This window comes from Natrix helvetica, assembly GCF_964273705.1.
Source record: "Natrix helvetica genome assembly, chromosome: 1".
In the NCBI taxonomy this organism is placed as follows: Eukaryota; Metazoa; Chordata; class Lepidosauria; order Squamata; family Natricidae; genus Natrix; species Natrix helvetica.
In genome coordinates, this window is record NC_138548.1 from 163790775 (window position 1) to 163810400 (window position 19626).

Below are 19626 nucleotides of genomic sequence, written 5' to 3' on the forward strand. Positions count from 1 at the left end.
AGCCTAGTGCTGTGATGGTGAACCTATGGTACGCATGCAACAGGTGGCACATAGAGCCCTCTCCGTGGGCACCCCAGCCATCACCCCAACCCAGCTCCAATGCACATGCACGCCGCCTCCTGTCAGCCAGCTGGTCTTTGGGTCTGCCACATATGCGCGGAGGGCATGCAGGGATCGCAGCATGCGTGGGGGGTAGGGCGCTTGCATTACATTTGGGGGGCCCGGATGGCATACCTGCACCACATTTTGGGGCTGAAAGGCCGCCTGCACAAACCTGGAAGCCAAAATCAGGTGCGGGAGGGCAGGGTGCATCCGTGGGTGTTGCACACATATGCGTGGGGTGTGGGCCACGCACGGGGCTTCACGCACATTGCATTATGGGTGCAGGCGCACATGCTTTTTGCACATGATGACAAAAAGGTTAGCTATCACTGGCCTAGTGTCTAGGCCAGTGTAACTACTACTAGACCAGTTGGTTTTCTTCCTTTTTCTCTTCTACTAGCTAAAAAGATAAGAATGAAATCCATGCTGAACACATTATAACCACCTTTACTCATCTTAAAATGGAGAAGTGTTAATGAATTAAAAGAATAAAAAATATGTAATGCTATGCTAATTTATCATATTTATCAAATCAAGCACCTATTTAAATATTCAGATGGCAGAGGAGTCAATTGTGGACTAACCCATCCTGCAACTCTGCTCAATGCATTTTTTGGTTCTTGCTGCATAATCATATTCTTTTGGAAGCCTACATTTTACATTTTGGAATTTCACTGCTATACATCAAGCTATGTAAGCCTCCGGCTATGTGACTTGGCTACATTTTTACTTTCCTATCTGTCTCAGCCAATGCAAATGAGAAGTAACTTGGAAATCATATTTTTAAATTATTCATTATGTTCAACAGTTAAGTAATATGAGAGAATGGAAGAAATACCAAAAGCTTCCATATGATCCCTGGGGAGAAAATCTATACTTCAGCTTGGGAAAGGACCAAGAAAATAAATTATGCTTAAATATTTACAGAAATGCTCCAAACATTTTAAAAATAAATAGCCAAAGCAGAGGAGATTGTGTTTCCTTATTAAATATCGTTGGAGATAGAAGAAAGCATTCTGGTAACAGGAAGTGCTCAGGATGTGGAAAGAAGAATTTAGAAATTAACTTTAGGAGAAGGTTAACAATCCGGATGTACTGTCAATAGCAACAATAACACTAATAGGAAAATTTGAAAATTACCCTGGACAAATTCCTTAGCAATATAGGCAAAGTTGTTAAGGAAAAAATGGGCTTCAATTAATGAATAATTGAAGTTTTATCGAATGGTTATCAAGTAGTTTTATCTTCATGAGAATCGGGAGACGTCTGCCTGAGATTTTATGCAAACTACTTTCATGGTCTGGACTCAAGCCTTGTTTATCTGATCATTGCCTTAGTGCAGTGTTTCTCAAACTTGGCGACTTTAAGTCCTGTGGACTTCAACTCCCAGAATCCCCCAGCCAGCATAGCTGGCTGGGGGATTCTGGGAGTTGAAGTCCACAGGACTTAAAGTCGCCAAGTTTGAGAAACACTGCCTTAGTGGTTGATAAGCCCATTATCCTCCAAGGACATTTCTCTTTATTCACTACAATTGTGAAATCCCAACAGAACCTGTGCAGTCCCTCTAATTGGATGCGCCAATGGAATAATTGACTCAAGCTGAAATGGACAAAATTGGTTGGAAAACTAGGAAACTAATGACCATCAGTGGTGGGTTCCTACCAGTCTCGGGCTGGTTTGGCGACCCAGGCCTGCCACGCTCCCGAACTGGTTCTCCCGGCAGCACCATGGCCACCGCCATCTTGTTTTTTGCTTCTGCGCACATCAAGCGCGCCCACGAGCAAACTGCCAGTAGTGACTGCCGGAACCTACCCCTGATGACCATATATCATATGCTTCACCCAATAAACGACATTTACACATAGTAGTAAAGTAGAATAAAATATGGATTAAAATATAAGAATAAAGACGTGGCATTAAAGGAATAGTTAGAAGCTTGCTTAAAGGGACAGGGAAATGTCATCAGCCTTCAACCACAACATGTTCCAGCAAATGTCCCTATGTCAAAAGTCCAAAACCACAAGGTTCAATTAAAGTTCGTTAATGGCACGTAGTCCATACCTGTAACAAAAGGAGAAGTAAGACCCCCATCTCCTTATAAGGCTTTTTCCTCAAGGTAACCAATAAGAAATGACTAAAGTGTTTCCGTGTTACACTGTCTTTGAGAATGTATAAGAATGTGTGCATCAATAATAAAGGTTGTTCAGAATTTGCAATGTTAGCCATGGGCTAACGTTTCTGAACCTGGCTGCCAAATAAACTTTTCCTGTATCCTGAGAAGTCTAAGCCTGTCATTTTCTGCAACAGTAGAGGTAGAAAAGGAATGTAAAAAACTAGAATAAGAAAAATACAGTCTGGATGACTACATCAGGAAAACTAAAGAGGTTCTGCTTACAAAAGATTGTAAAGAAAGGCCCCCAAAGACAACAAAACCTAAACTGGAATTTAAAAAATAAATAAAAAATTAATATTTGAAAATAAACATTAAGATTATTGACTCTGAGGTCCCTGGTGATTTGATCCCAGGTTTACTTCCTTGTAACTTTCTACTAGGAAAGGGTCAGTCTTCCCAATTTATATACAATTCCATTGAAATGGGAGTTAGAATTGTTCGTGAATATTCCAGCCTCTTGATGGAATTTGGCTGTAGCTGCATTAAAGACCTTAGCAAATAATTCAAAACTGTGCCTCAGCCAGGGAAAAGAGTGGTTAGAGACATGTTAGCTTCCTAAATATATCAATACTCTTGATGTTACACCTTTGAATGCATAACTTCCTTAGTACAAAACCTACCTTGTAAATGCCCCCTGTGGTACTAAAATTTGTATCAAGATTAACATGAGCCTTATTTAGCTTCTATCATTAATTGCAGCTTGATTGGAACCTTACATACAGAGGACAGACATAATGTGATCCTCAACCACCTTGCTAAACCATGGGTTAAAGAAATGCAGCCTCTGCTTATATGTGAACAAGTAAGCTGTAACTAAACAAGCTATTAATGGTTTCAATATTATGCTAACCAGAAACACTTTGTATTCCTCCTGGAGAAAAAACATGGTTTGTTTTAGTAATCTTTGTTTTGTTTTGAACAGATCAGAATCCCTGGCTTTCACCATACCATAAAAACCTTGTGTGCAGATATATTGATTTTTTAAAAACTCAACTCATTGCTTACTTGCTGTTAAGTAAAATGCATTATCAACACTCTGAATATCACCAGATATATTACCATGATATTATTTTGCTGTATACAGAACAAGTGGAATAGAAAGAAAATTGGGCTGGAAAGAGTGGAAAATAGAATTATTTGCAAAATGTATAAAATCAAATATATTTCAATAGAATAGTGAAACAAAGTTGTGTAAAAAGTAATATTGCCAAAGGCCTTGCAATTGACGTGCAAAAATTGTATTTGTAGAAATCACTATAACTAGAGGACTGAACAAGAAGGAACTAAAGTCCCAAGTTATTTTCAAGGCACTGATAGTGATTATATGCCATCAAGTCATTTTCAATTCTTAATGGCCACGTAGAAAAGGACCACAGATTCTACAAGACGATCTTACCACTAACTTTTCTTTCACATCTCCTAACCTCCTAATAGTGCACTCATGCCTCTGTTGTTGAGCCTATCCACCTTGTCCTCTTCTCTTTCTGTGTTTCCTAGAATTACAGCCTTTTCCAAGAATAGGTCTTCATATGGTGTATCAGAATTTGTACGAGTGACAATTATGGGTTAATTTGCTCAATGAGCCATCAGTTTGTTTTCTTGCCTATTCACAAAATACTCAGGCATCTTCTTCAAAACCAAAGTTCAAAGCATTATTCCTATCCCGCTTCTTTAAACTCCAACTTTTGCTTCCATAGAGGGTCACAGATATAGCAGTAGAAAAAAAAATACATTTCAGAATCCAAAGCAATTCCTAGTGAAGCAGAATCTGGTTGGATCCTGAAATCACTTTGTCCTCATTCATGGGAGAAAAATAGAAAAATATGGTTCTAGGATCCAATTGTGTACCTCTTAAGAACTATACTGAATCCAGAAACTCAGATCCAAAAGAAGGTATTAATCTTTTTGTTGATTTTGTAAGAGAGCTCTTGTTAATACTACTGCCTAAACTACTCTTTGAATTTAAAAACTGGTTGGAAGCCATGTTTTAATGAAATGTCAACAGCTGTGTTCTCTGCTGGAAATACATTTAACTGTAGTCTTGTCTACGGAGCAAGCCTAATGCATATAGTGTTTGCATCGTGCTAGTAATGTAAGTATGTATAATTTATGTTTGAATTTTTTCATTGCATTTTTACTTTTTTCATTGCTGACTGATATTTGCATCTTAATTTATTTCAAGATAAAAATTTAGACAGTTTAGAATGGATATGACCTCCATAAATAGATTTAACTTTTGGCTGAAACTAGTACCCTAATATATTTTTTACAATTTTATTTAAAGGGGTTTTTTTTTTGTTTAATTTTCACTTTTGAGACTTTCATTTTTCACTAATCTGTGAAAAATAAAAGTTAGGTTTTTTTTCCTGTGCTATCATACCCAGCAATTACAGATTATATTAAATGGAGAAAGCTATTGTAAAAAGAAGAGATGGAGAAAGATACATAGTCAGAAAGTTGAGGTAAAAAAGAGATCAGTGCAAACTCCTGGTTTGGGGTGAAAATTAGGGCCTGAGGGTGTCTGAAAGTGGTTAACTAATCAAACATTCCTCTCTCTTTCAATGTTCTACAATGTCTTCTTTAAAAGTTTCCACCTCTTTTAACGTCACTCCTACTTCATGCTCTTCTTTCTGCTAGATTTACCTTTCCATGTTCTGAAGGACTACCTTGTTTTTTATTAGGGATTATTCCTTTCTCATTCTAAGCCTGAAGTAGATATATTAAGATGCAACCAGACTTTTTTTGACAGGCCTCTTAACTTTAGTGTCTTGCATATTTAAAGCTTTAAGCTAAACATTCTTCAAACGTCTTAAATATCTTGTGCTACTCATAATAATTTTATAAAGTCATATGCCCTGTGCATTTAAGTGTGTGTGTACATATACATGCTTAATAAATTTAACTCTTTAAATCCCAAAAGTCTGGGTGACTTTTAATTCCCAACTATAAAATTAAAACAATTAAAAGCATAAAATAAAATGTATCAGCCCAGTTCAAAAACAACCTTAACAATGAAATCATAATACACTACCTTCAGGCTTGGAACGGATCCAGATCATCAGAGCTCCTGGATCTACATATCTCTGATGGATTTGTTCCAGGTAGGGGCAACAATACAAAAGGCACAATTCATGGTCCCCAAATGATGTTTAATTGAAGGGACCTGAAGCACATTCACTCTACCTGAACATACCTGGTGGAGAGAAACAAATAGAGATAGGAGGCCTTTCACATAGGCCCTAGGCCACAAAGGGTTTTATAGATAACAATTAGCATTTTGAATTTCACCAGAAGCCAAGTGGCAGCCAACACAGCTCATGTAGCAGCAATGACACATTGACATAACAAGTGTCCTCTTCATCCTTATATTTAAGTAAGAAGGTAGGTTGCAGCAATTTTGTTCTCACAATAGAGTTCTAACTTTCTGGAAAAAAGGATAGGAGCTGAAACTATCACTAGGATGTACCTTTTCTGCAAAAAAATAAATAAATTCAAGAGTAAGAAAAAAAGTTGTTGCACTAAATGATTCTGTCTTTTTGTGGCGGCTTAGATGGATGAAACTCTGCATCTTATCTATATCCACTGATCCAACCCTAAATACCTTATTAAGCACTTAAGGTCTCCTTTGGCTGGGTTCACACAACTCACATCCTCAGGTGAAAATCATGACACCATGATTTTCTTAATTCAATTTTTGGAAGCTGAACAAATCAGTGTTTGCATTGCATAGGTTGGAATCACATAACAGTTTACCTAAGGTGTGGTCATTCTTGGTTCAGTTTGCAATATAAACAGATATGAATTAATCTAAAACCTATATTTTATAACAGCTTAAATTATTCTGCTAGATAACATAAATAAATGGATGGGAATGAAAGAATACAGAAAAACTGACAGATTTGGGGGATCTACGAATGAATGACAATAGTGATTATTTTGTGTTTAAGCTTACAAACAAATACCAAAGGGATGAATATGCAGTTGAAAACAAAACTTATTTAATATGAAGAATTAGTGAAGGATAGAAAAGAATGACAGATTCTCAGAGTAAAACAGACCAATTTCTGGTGGGGTTAAGAGTGAAAAAGAGAGAAATTGTTGGAAAGGAAAGAAATGGGAATGGAAGTAGAACTGCAAGAGAAAAAAATGGATCTATAAAAAGTATTAGAAGACAAATTGCTGTCAAAGAATGAATGGTATGCAGACAAAAAGAACATGGAAACTGCTTGGAACAAAATGAAAACAATGTTACAGAATGCCAAGAAGTGTGTTGAATTGCGCTAATGGAAAAGTTGAAAAAGGATTTTTGATAGAATGATCGAAATGAAAGGAAGAGAATGGTTGCTGCTAAAAATTAGTATGACAGACAGAAATCTAATAAATATGCTTGCAAACAACATATTTAAACAGAACAAGAAATAAATGTTTTGGAAACAGATGAAACAGTTATACAAAAGAGCTTCCAGCAGAGTGATTAAAATTAAAAATGAACGTGAGAATATAATTTGGAATGAAACTGGAATAAGGAAATGTTGGAAGGCATTATTTTAAAAATTTGTAAAATTAATTAGAGATTTATTTTTAAAAGTGGCTTTGAAATGAATACTATAAATGCTAGCATCCAATAAAACACTGATGAAAAGCCAATTATAACTACTATAAAAATGTTAAAAAACGGTAAAAGTTATATAACTTGAGAAATGATAAAATACATGTGTGATTTGGCTTGCAGAGTGGCAGTATGATTTGTTCACTGTGTGTGTACACATGTGTGAAGACTGCTTTTGTACCTGACACTAAGAACAATAACCTTTGGGAATTTTTCTAAATAGAAATGTAGCAAGCATGAATGTAAAAACTGCAGGGGAATAGATTTGTTTATGTGCTCAGAAAAATGTCCGACAGAATTCTGACCAAAAGGAAACAAAGAGCAAAGTCTGGGAAATTAGGCAAAGGGGTTTGCTTAGCAAATGATTCAACATTATGCATGGAATAGGTCAAGCATTATGCTTACAGAATAACAGAGTTGGAAGGGACCTTGTAGGTCATCTAGTCCAACCCTCTGCTCAAGCAGGAGACCCTGTACCATTTCTGACAAGTGGCTGTCTGGTCGCTTCTTGAAAGCCTCCATTGATGAAGCACCCACAACTTCTGAAGACAAATTGTCCCATTGGTTAATTGTTCTCACTGTTAGGAAATTTATCCTTAGTTCTAAGTTGAATCACTCCTTGATCAGTTTCGATCCATTGTTCCTTGTCTGGCCTTCTGATGCTTTGGAAAATAGGTTGTCCCCCTCGTCTCTGTGACAGCCCCTCAAATATGCATATTCACTTGTTTGTTTATAATTTATAGAGAAATGCTTGTGGTGAGGCCACAGGTGTGTTTGGTTTAGACAGGAATTTGTGCACAAATGATGCTATGCTGGTCAAACATCCAAGTTATTTGAAGCAGATATTAGACTGTGCGCTGCAGCAAGAGGTATGAATCTGAAAATTAATGTATCAAAGACCAAGATGGTTGTGCTTGATAGAAAAAAATGGAGTGAACAAATTGCAAGTTATATATAAATACCAAACAGCTAGAGCAAGCTGATTAAAATGTATATTTTAATATTGACTAAAGATAGAAAACTTCATGAAAAATGTTTAAGGATAGTTCAAATTTATCATAAAAAGGGAATAGATACTTTATGGTCTGTTACAAGCAATGTTTGTCAAGCGAACAAAAGGATTGTGTAAAAGAGTGTACTTCTGCCTCTTTGTTATGGGAAGAGTTGGCTTATGTCAGGAGAAAGAAAAAATTAAGTTGAATGCACAGAGTTGGATTCCAGGTATGCGTCTGCTAAAATAGGAAGAGGTAAAAATGAATTAATGTGGAATGCAAGTGAATTGAATACAAAAGTGAGAGACCAGTAGAAAAAGCATACAGAATGCTAAATTAGTAGCTACCTAATTTAAGTGAGGAGTGAATGAAAGAGTGGGACAGGCTGAGATGAAATAGAAAACTGAAAATAATTGATGAGATACAAAGGGGGAAAGTGCTAAGATTAAAGAGTAAAAGATAATGTACGAATGAGAAGGAAGCAAGGAGACAAGGGCATTAAGAAGTATAGCAAGCTCTGTTGGTGTAAATCAGATTTTCTTTTTCCTTTTCTTTTATTTCATGCTCTTTATTCCTAGACTTAAAATTGAACTTTTTTTCTGCACTTGGAAGAGTAATACACCCCCCAAAAGGGAACTTAGCTCAGTGGCTAAGACACAGAGCTTGTTGATCAGAAAGGTCAGCAGTTCCGCGATTCAAAACCCTAGCGTTACTTGTCCCAGCTTCTGCCAACCTAGCAGTTTGAAAGCATGTGAAAATGCAAGTAGAAAAATAGGAACCACCTTTGGTGGGAAGGTAACAGTGTTCTGTGCACCTTCGGCATTTAGTCATGCCGGCCACATGACCATGGAGACATCTTCGGAGAGCGCTGGCTCTTTGGCTTTGAAATGGAGATGAGCACCGCCCCCTAGAGTGGGGAATGACTAGCACATATGTGCGAGGGGAACCTTTACCTTTATAGTATGTATATTTGTACATATGTGCACAGCGAACAGGGCCAATTATGGGTCCTAATCCTATACCGAATACTTACAAGGTGTGGAGGGATTCTGGCTACGTGCTAGAATGTCAGGGCAGAAATAGCATCACAGGAAAGTCTGACAAATCTGCATCAGAAGGTAGACGGCACAAGGGGGGGGGAGCACAATATCACCTGTAGGCCACATAACATCAATGCAGCTTCCAGTGTAAAGGTAGCTTAGAAGAGCCTAAAACTAATACAAATACAGTCTTTGGTGCACCTACAACCCTACAACTTACTCCTCAATAGCCAACCGTAGGCTTGAGCTTGACGCTGCCGTTTTCGGGCTACCAATATCAGCTCCGCCAGCCTCCGGGGCGGGGGTGGGGGACAAAAAACCGCCTGGAGAGCCTAATAGTTCTTAAGCCAAAGCAATTTAGGAGCGCAGACTTTGAGTTCGGCCGATTTCGAGGCCAGGGCGGGGGAGGGAGAGGAGGTGCCAAAAAAGCGGCGGGGAAGAATGAGAAAACAGAGGAATCGAGTCTTGAAAGTCCCTGCCCGGTGCCTGAACTTCCTTCTCGTCATTCTCCAGCCCGATCCAAGTGGGAGGAATCGCTTTACTCGCTCTCACACCCCTTTCTCTCTTTCTTTCCCTCCAGGGGACGCAAGAGGAGATCGCGCCACGCCGAGCGCTCCGTCTCTCGTCTCCGCCCCGCTCCCGAGTTTGTTTGGGTCCTCCGCACTTTCGTCCTGGCGTGGAGGAAGATGGAAGGCTACAAACTGTTCCTGGCCTTCCTCGTCTTTGCGTTGCTGCTCGGCGGCCTCTCCGTCGCCTTCGTCCTGGCCTGGGTCCTCCACTACCGCGAGGGGCTCGCCTGGAACGGGGACCTTCCCGAGTTCAATTGGCACCCGCTCCTCATCATCACGGGCTTCGTGTTCATCCAAGGGATCGGTGCGTAAAGGAGGGCGGAAGGGGTGGGTGGGTGGCTGCGCCTGCAGGGCAGCCGAGCGATCGGGGCCGGGGGTGGAGAGGGAGGAGGTCGCGAGAAAAGGCTGCTGGGCGTGTGTGGGGCTTCTGGCAGACTGACGAGGGTCTGTCAGCTCTCGTGTGGGTGTGTAGGGGTGGTGGGGGCTTCTGGCAGACTGACGGGGGTGTTAGCTCTTGTGTGTTTTGTTTGTGTGTGTGTGGTATGCGTGTAGGGTTAGGGGTTAGGGTTAGGTGGGGCCTTTTGGCAGATTGACAGGCGTTGTCAGCTTTCCTGCCCGGGTTGCCACTGCAACCTCAAAAGGTGGCTTGGTGGCAAGCGGGCGCTCGCGAGGGCTGCGGTGCCAAGTTTAGGATCGCAGCTCCCAAGATGAGCAGATCTCCCTCGTCGCTGGCCCGTGCAGTTGGACCTTCCCCACGAGGAGAGAAAAGCCCGCAAGAGTTCCAGGAATTCTCTTGCCTTGGCGGACCTGTCCTTTTGCCTCCTTGGTTCTGAAGCGGGCTCTCCAGACCCGCTGGCCCGGGAACGGTGCCTCTGGACGCCTTTTAGCTAGAAAGCAAGCCTCGCGCTCCCATTGCGTCCAACGGGAGGAGTAATTCTGAGCTTTGCAGTGGGAATTGGAGTTTGGGAGTCCTTGCCGCTCCCCGAGTTTGCTTTGCATACGTTTCATTACCCAACTGGGTAAAACACACTTAAGAGGTGTTGCAAAACTGCCAGCCAGATTCCGAAAGCAGACGGTCGCCTTTTCTGTTTACCCGTATAATTGATCTTATCTCCCCCAGAGCAAGAAGGGCGTGGGGTATTCAGGCCTCCCTGTTTTGTCCCCCCCCCCCCTCAGTGACTCTGCATTTTTAATAGCAGTTTTTGGAACCGTTAATTCTCCGCGGCGACTGTTTCACTGACGCCTTACCTGAGTTGAAAACCGCAAACGTCGCAACTCAAAACTGCTAGTTGAGAAGCAGTTGTAAATATGGGCGGGGAGAGGGAAGATAGCTACAGGGGTGACTAATCGGGATGGTGCAAAAGAAACGACAGTGTCTGTTTACTGAACAACCCCATTGTGTTCTGATGACTATACACTTGCTTCACTTTCTGTAGGATTGTTGTGTTAATATATATTTGGCCATCTTGATTCTAGTTTGGAAGCTTGCAATAATTTTATTTCACTGATGATGCAGGAATCAGCTCTGCGGAATACCTTGTAATTTATAATCCTCTTGTACAGAATGCTAGTTTTTGTGTTATTTAAAATAGATTTAATACTGCAATGGGAGGAAAACCCAGCTAGGGACTAAACACTTGGTAAAGTAATATGAATTGCGAAAGAAAGGAGTCTTAATGGTAGAAAAACTCTAGTAGGAGAAAAAAAACACCCTAAAAATTAATACACATACAGTGTATAGTATTGATACTATACGAAGTTTATAATTTCTGATAAGTACAGGAAATCAGATTTGGGCTTCTAAATTAATTGTACAAGCTGGGAGTTAGATCTTCAGAAGAAGAAAAGACGAGATTTTAAAAGTAAAAGCAAATCATAAGAAAAGTTGTGTGCTTATTTTTAACAAATACACTTCTGTTGATGGAAGGATCCGTGTGCAATTTATCATTCACCTGTTAGAAGGCATGACTGCTAAATCTTTTAAACTACAAGGCACCGGATACTTCATACCTTGCCCATTGGCATCTGGTTATGCTCACAGCCAGATCTGAATTGATTCTTCCTCCTGACATGCTGCGCAATGCCTCCCTGATACTATATTCATTTTCAAGAACACCTTTGGAAATCAGATATTTTTAGAAAAGAAATGTGGTATGTTGCAGTTTTGTATGAAATTACGCTCACCTATCTGGAAACAAATACAAAGAGAGATAGGAGTGTGCATTCTCAGGCTAAAGGGGAACAAAAAGGCACAATTTACTTCCTGGTAAATAGGATTGTTGCCAGTTGCTATGTCACAATGGCAGCTACTTATGAAAAAGTTACACCACATATTCTCAAATATAGTCACTAGATGTGTCCCATCTCATCATTGCCTGATCTTAGTTCTCTTTATTTCTCTTTCTCTATAGACACACAAACACATACACACACACACACACACACACACATGCATACACATTCATTCATTCATTGGGGTTAGAATGGCATTTTAAGCAGATACAGCTGGCAATAGTTAACATTCTTAAGGGATTTCCCGCCCTATTCAACTGGATTTCATTTTGTTTTCCCATTGTTACATAAGCAATATCTATTGTGTATTGCTCCTAATATTATTTTACCTGTACATTATTCATGCCAGTAAAATAATTTGGATGGAAAAACGTGGAACTATTGCAAGCCCATGATGATGTAAATAATTTGGCAGGTATGTTTTATCCTTGATTTAAGATACTGAAGTTGGAGTTTTTTTGGTCTTGGTTTCTGTTTGTTTTTATACACTACCCAGGTCTGTGGGGACTGGGGTAAATTATAGGTACTGTTAAAAAAAACAAATAAATACACTATAAATTCATATAGGAATAAATTTGTTGAAGGTTGACAGAAGTGGATTAAGTTTATAACACTTATCACACTACACAGTGGATTACTGTAAATATATAATTCTTAAGTACTAAACATAGTACCATACATGTAATAGAAGCTATTTGCATAAGTTAATGGAAGAAAAAAGTGCATAGCATGATTGTGAAAACAAACAGTTGTAAAAAACAAGAGAATGGGGAAAATGGCTAAGTAGTGAATTTTTTGTAACAGCTTATTTTCAGTTCAGCAAAGGTGCTACTATTTAGGAAAACTTGTGATTCCAGTTTTTATTAGTGTCAACTTTTATTATGATAATCCCAGTATATCTTGGCAAGATCATACTAAAAAGGGATAGTCTAAATGTTCAAATGTTATGAGTATTGGAGGAACACATGGGCAGAATTACATAGGTATTTTATGAATGCTTACAAAAATTCATATGAGGAATACATACCAGAATAAAATATATATACAGGAAGTACAGATTCCATAATTGGAATCATAAGTTCTTAAGTGAGTCGTGGCCAATTTTATAACCTATTTAGCCATGGTTGTTAAGGAAATCACTGCATTTGTTAAGTGAATTGCACTGTATTAAGCAAATCTGGTTTCCCCCATTGACTTTGCTTGTCAGAAGCTGTCTGGGAAGGTTGCAAATAGCAATCACATGATTCCGGGATGCTGCAACTATCATAAATATTTGCTGATTTCCAAGCGCTTGAATGTTGATCATGTGATGGCACAGTGATGCCATGACAGTTTTAAGAGTGAGGCCCGGTTGTGAGTCATTTTTTTCCAGTGCCATTGTAACTTTAAGCAGTTGCTCAATGGATGGTTGTAAGTGGCAAGCTGTTTTATGCTTCTTTACATAATACTTATTCTAGTGGTGCTAATAAATGCAAGTGACAGATAAATCAAAATATTATTTGGTAGCAAAATACAAACTCTTTTTAAAACCGCCATTTTTCCTATCGGCCTCTTAAAGATTTTAAAGTAAGATTATCCCTTCAGTTTGGGTGGGCTTTTTTTCATTTTGGGAAAAGCTATGAAACTGGAGTGTATGCAGTTAACTTAAATGGTGTTGAATGTCAATATTATATTTCATATAGGCGTGGGGAAATGGACATTGAGCCTTTTTCCAGGACATTCCTTTTGGGGACAGAGATTTATTTATGACTTTTATAGCACAAGTCCTTGGCACAGGTGACGTGCATGTTAGTAAATATTTAAAGATATGGCGCTTAAAAAATATGTATTAGCCCAGATGGAATACTTTCTTTCTTTAGCTTAATGTTAATATCTACCTACTCATGTATTATGACCAATGTATTATGCGCTGCTGCTAAATTCTTTGATTTTTTTACTGGCCTAATTAGAAGATAAATAAAGTAACGTACTCGGGTCATTCTGTGACACATGGGCCAGTGGTGGGATTCAAATTTTTTTACTACCGGTTCTGTGAGCGTAGTTTGGTGGGCGTTGCATGGCTTGGTGGATGTTGTAAGGGAAGGATACTGTAAAATCTCCTTTCCCAACCACTCCAGGGGAAGGTTACTGCAAAATCCCCATTTCCTCCCCATCAGCTGGGACTCAGGAAGCAGAGAATAGATGGGGGCGGGGCCAGTCAGAGGTGGTATTTACCGGTTCTCCAAACTACTCAAAATTTCCGCTACCGGTTCTCCAGAACTGGTCAGAACCTGCTGGATACCACCTCTGATATGGGCTGCATAAGATACACCTTTTATTCAGTCACTATCTCTCAGCCCTCACCTCACAGGATTGTTGTGGGGAAATAAGAGGAAAGAATATTAGGGATATTTGCCACCCTGCGTTATTTATAAAAATAATAAAGTGGGGTAAAAAAGTAACCCCACCCCTGTAAATTTTAGTGGAAGAATGACAGTGATTCATCAGGTTGCATTCTGCAGCTTCCTCCCCCAGAAACCTCTCAATGGGTAAACTCAGGTTTCCTTCCTTTTTTGCATATTTCGCTATGTTGTCTTAAGGAATCTATTTGCAGAAGCTTACGCCATTTATTTCTCTCCTAAAATCCCCCAAAATTCTTCTGACCCAATCCACTACTAGAATGTAGCCATTTACTTGCTATGCATAATCCAGTGAGGTTAACATGCATACAGAGTGCCTACTTCTGCCTTTTTAAGGTGAAATGTGGACCAGGTTTGTTTATTTTTAACAGAGTTCCTTGTTTTATGAAAGATGGACGTGCTATCTGATTTCCAATGTGCACATAGCATTTCACCCAAACAGTATAGTAAATTATCACAACTATAGATTCTGGTTTGTCAATCACAACAATAACATCCCAGAATATATAAGCAAGAACCAACTTTATTGGTTGAATCTGGTTTAGAAGGAGCACACTAAGCCAGGAATTTTAATTTAAAAAAACAGAAAAAGTTTTTGTTCAATGTGTTGAGTCAGGCCATCTATCTTATCTAGCATGTTTGCCAGTTAGTCTCCAAAATCTGAGGTACATAACTTTATTACTCGATCTCTGAGATACGGCCTTTTTCTTCTAAAACAAGATCATTTTAAAAAGTGTGTGTGTGTGAGAGAGAGAGAGAGAATATTTTAGTTTCCAATTAACCTGAATTCTTTCCCTCAGAAAAGGGATAAACAGTAAAATGAGAACTCATGACCTAATTGTTGAAGGAAATTCTCGAAAATGTCAAAAATGCCATTAGAATAATGCAAGAACAGTTTTTAACGTTCCTAATAAAGTTAGGTTTGTTTTGTTTTAACCTTAATAATTTTTCCTTATTTCCCAACTGCAGCCATTATTGTATACAGGTTACCATGGACCTGGAAATGCAGCAAATTTTTGATGAAATTAATCCATGCAGGGTTACATACCGTTGCTCTGACGCTTGCTATTATTTCCCTGGTGGCTGTTTTTGATTTCCATAATTTTAAGAAGATTCCTAACATGTACAGTCTACACAGTTGGATTGGATTGACTGCTGTAATTCTTTATGCTCTACAGGTTAGATATCATTTATAAATTATACTTAAAAACAGAATAAGATTATTTTATTATTTATTTATTTATTTATTTAATTAGATTTCTAGACCGCCCCCTCTCCCCGGAGGGACTCGGGGCGGTGTACAGGTATAAATTTAAAAAACCCATCCAGACAATAATATGCATAATTAAAATTAAATTAAATAACCCCTGTACAATTTATAAAAATTAAAAACTAGCCCATAAAACCAATCATAAAATTTAAAAACAAAACTGAGGTGGGAAGGCTGGAATTAGGCCAGGCTGGCTAGCTGGAACAGGTGGGTTTTTAGCTTCTTACGGAAGGAGCGGAGGTCCGTGGTTGTTCTAATGTCAGGGGGAAGGTCATTCCAGAGGGTCGGGCCCATCACAGAGAAGGCTCTTCCCCTAGGCGTCGCCCACTGGCACAGCCTAGTGGACGGCACCCGGAGGAGTCCATCTCTGTGTGAGCGGATAGGCCGAAGGGATGTATGGGGCAGGATACGATTTCAATTAAAAATGTGCTGTGTGTACATTAATTTTAACAAGGGATTTTGTATTTTGCAGTTCTTAGACATAAACCTTACAACTCGATAAATTAACCTTTGTCAAATGAAGGCGAATATACATGTCCCAGGATAATGTTGTACGATCCAATCTGGGTGGTCACCAGGACTGAGGTTTTATCTTCTAAGCTTACAGACTTGTGCTGGAGACTCTAGGGAGAAATTCCCTGAAGATGGGTTCCAGCCCAAGCCCGAAAGCTCAGAAGGCAGAACGTCGGTCGCAGTGACTGACCCAGATTGGATCCTTCATTAATCTTTGTGTTCATTTTAAACAAAATAAGAGATATAAGATATTTTACCTTTAAGCAATTGGCATTCTGCAGCAGAAATCTATCCAGGAACTAAAAATATTTTCTTAATAAACATTTTGTAATTGCAGTTAACAAAACTAGTTTGCCAATATCTTGCAGATTGTAAAATAACGCTTAAACGTAAAGGCAGTTGTTTAGCTTCTTAAAGAATATGATAAGAGACAAATTATTTGCCAAGAAACTAAGCCAGCATAAGTAAGACAATCTTTCTCACAAGAGGTAAATTTAAAAAGATATTATACACCACGTTTTGTGGATTCAGTAGTCTCTGAAAACAGTCTTTCTATTTTGAGTACTTTTAGTAAGGAACTTTTTGGTTCTCCAGCTTTTATTAAATTTTTGAGAATGCTGCTCTTTCTATATTCAGAAGTGTTTCATTTTACCACCTTTGTAGAGTGTCTTTCATATACCGTAATTTGTACAGAGTATCCTAGAAATACATTCAGACTTTCTTGTTTTTAATAGTAGGGAAGGAAATGTATATCGTTTAATGTAAAATTTTAATATACCCGTATTTATTCGAGTATAACGCGCACACATGTATAACGCGCACCCCCTAATTTTTGATTAAAAATCGGTATAAAATTTTGTTTCACACCAAGCATTGTAATTGACAAAAATCCTGGAGACCCCCCCCCCACGTCGTCCCTTCCACCCAGCCCTCACGGCCGCAGGTTGCTCACCTCCCCCGTTCTTGTAACACAGGTAGGGAAAGCGCCACACATTGCCTAGCCCCACGGCGAAGCCCACGCAGGACATGATGAAATCCATCTGCCGGGTCCAAGTCTCTCTCTCGCGGGGCGGCAAGGCCAGGGTCGGCTTGCAGGAGTCCACGGCCTCCCCTTTGCTCCCGACTGAGGCTCCTTGGCACATGGCGGCTGCGGGGGGTCCCGTCTTTTTGTCCTGCGGTTCGACTGAGACGCTGTAGATGCTGCCGCCGCCGCCACCTCCACTCTCCGACGAAGCCCCCTTGGCCATGGTGCCTGGGGGGATTCCCGAGTCCCGGTCGCCCCCTTCCAGACGGATCGAGATCCTGCCGACTGGAGGAAGAGGGTGAGAGGCGGGTCCTGTGAACAGCAGCAGCAGCGGTGGCAATACTCGCAACTCAGCTGCCTGTCGCCTTTCCCCTCCTTTGTCTCCCAGCCGGGGCGGCCCGCCGCCGAGTTGCAACTATTGCCCGGCATTTACTGTGTTAAGATAAATGAAAGAGATAGGAAATGAAAGTAATATCAACATCATTTTTAAATAATAATAATAATAAAAAAAAGAAGAAATAGCCTCTGCTCTTTCTGTTTAGATCAGCCATAGGACTCTTGGCCTTCTAGAAGAGTGTCAAGACCAGGCTCTGTCAATTGCCCCTAGGGTCCAAGAATGCTGTGCAATTCTGCGTGGGGGGGAAGTTTTTGCCCTCCCGGGACCCCAGGAGCACTCTGCAGGCCTCCTAAATCCTCTGCACATCTCTTTTTTGTGAAAAGATGGCATGCAGAGAGTTTGAGAGGCTTGCAAAGTGCTACTGGGGGTCGGGGAGGGCAAAAATGCAATGCGTGGGGTTTTTGGAAAAATTGGCCTGTTTTTCGCAAAAAGGTGCGTGCAGAGGGTGGGGGAGGCCTGCAGAGTGCTCCTGGGGTCTTGGGAGGGCAAGAACAGCCCAGTCTTTGTGAAAAACAGGCCCATTTTTCGCTCGGTTTTACCCTCCCCAGCCCCCAGGAGCGCTTTGCAAGCCTCCCAAACCCTCTCTGCGTCCGTTTTTGCTAAAAACTGGATGTGCGGGACTGGGTTTCGGGAGGCCAAAAATGCTTTATTCAGTGTATAAGACGCACCCAGATTTACACCCTCTTGTGGGGGGGGGGTGTCTTATACTCGGAAAAATACGGTAGTTTTCCTTTTTAACTTTGTTTTAATTGGTTTTTAACTTGTTTTTAACTCTAGCTTTTATATCATCATGTGATGGGTGGTATAAAATATCCCAAAAGGTTTTGAAAGATTTCAGGAGATAATTTAGGAATCAAATTTGGCACTGCCTCATAAAGATTTATTTTCATGCTTGTTTTTCAAATAATGGATACCGTTGCCATTTACTAAGTGTTATCTGTGTATCAGTTTGTTTTAGGCTTTGTGGTCTACCTACTTCCCTTTGTCCCAACTTTTGTCCGGACAGCTGTTATGCCAATACACACATATTCAGGTCTTCTCATCTTTGGAACAGGAATTGCCACAGCCCTAATGGGAATTACAGAAAAACTTTTTTTTACTCTGTAAGTATTTATTTATATGTCGCTAATTTTTTTTTTACAATAACATTGACTAATTGAGCATTGTTAATTTGTTTCCTTAATTTTAACTTTTTTCCCCTGAAGGGTAAAACCTCACTATAGCCGCTCCCCAGAAGAAGGTATTTTTGTCAATGTTCTGGGTGTCCTGATTGTTGCCTATGGAGCTGTAATTTTGTGGATAGCTACAAGGCCTCATTGGAAGCGCCCACTCGAACACGTTTTTGTAACCCATCAAAGAATTGGAGGACTCAGTGATGATGACTGTAATAGTCCAGATTTGGAATTCAACAGTGATGGAGCTGCTAGGAAAAGAAACCCCAAATCTGATGAAACTGGACTGGGATCAACTATGTAAAGAAAGTATATAGCAAAATTTGCAATGAAGAAAACTCACTCTCCCTTATTCTCTCCCAGCGATACACTATGCTTTATTAATATTGTTAGAATTTCCTGAATAAATGAGTTAGTAAAGAGTTTAATTTTAGAAGTATCTATTTTCATATGGTGCCACTATGGTAATTTGTACTGTATTTCTTGATAATTTTGAAAAACAAAATCTGGAATTATAACCAGGTCAGCTACAATAAACGCTTTTTCATTGATTTTGACTGATGGAAGTACTAGATGAACAATTAGATTTCAGATATTGGAAGAAAGTTATGAAGAAAGCGAGGACTCCATTGAATAAAATGGCTAAAATCCTTGATACTTTTTTAATGTTGTTCAAACTTGTTTCCATAACACTATGCAACTTCTGGCCATCTTGGAAAGCTGAATGATTGATTCCACAATTCATTCTTCTTCATTTTTTCTTGATGTGTGATGTTGCCTTCCATTGGCACTGGAGAAGAACTGTATGTTTTGCACTTCAATATTATGATTATGGTGGCCAGAGAGAGAAGGAAGGGAGAGGCAAACCAGGTTGTGTGGGTGATAATTTGATTACCCCGTGTAGCTTCTTTTTTCACATAGGTGCCAGCATCTCATACAAACACATCTTCTGATATCACAGCAGTCTCAGATATTATTGCTATAAGGTAATATTGTTTTTGCACAACCACATTTAAGTGAATATTGGCTTTATACAGTAACTCCATTATTTGGATTAGATACTACGTTGGAGTG

The 19626-nt window shown here is 39.7% G+C and overlaps 1 protein-coding gene across 2 annotated transcripts; it reads left to right on the top strand.

Moving 5' to 3' along the window:
• Window positions 1-4082: 4082 nt before the first annotated feature.
• On the top strand, window positions 4083-19205 carry CYBRD1 (cytochrome b reductase 1). 2 transcript variants are annotated; one of them, XM_081934615.1, is made up of 5 exons: window positions 4083-4168; window positions 9497-9789; window positions 15146-15354; window positions 18329-18483; window positions 18586-19205. In XM_081934615.1, exons 2-5 carry the CDS (start codon window positions 9603-9605, stop codon window positions 18854-18856), a joined length of 822 nt encoding a protein of 273 aa, XP_081790741.1. In that variant the 5' UTR covers window positions 4083-4168; window positions 9497-9602; the 3' UTR covers window positions 18857-19205. The 2 variants fall into 2 exon arrangements, with proteins under 2 accessions (XP_081790741.1, XP_081790740.1); XM_081934614.1 differs by lacking the exon at window positions 4083-4168 and adding an exon at window positions 4255-4367.
• The last annotated feature ends 421 nt before the right edge of the window (window positions 19206-19626 follow it).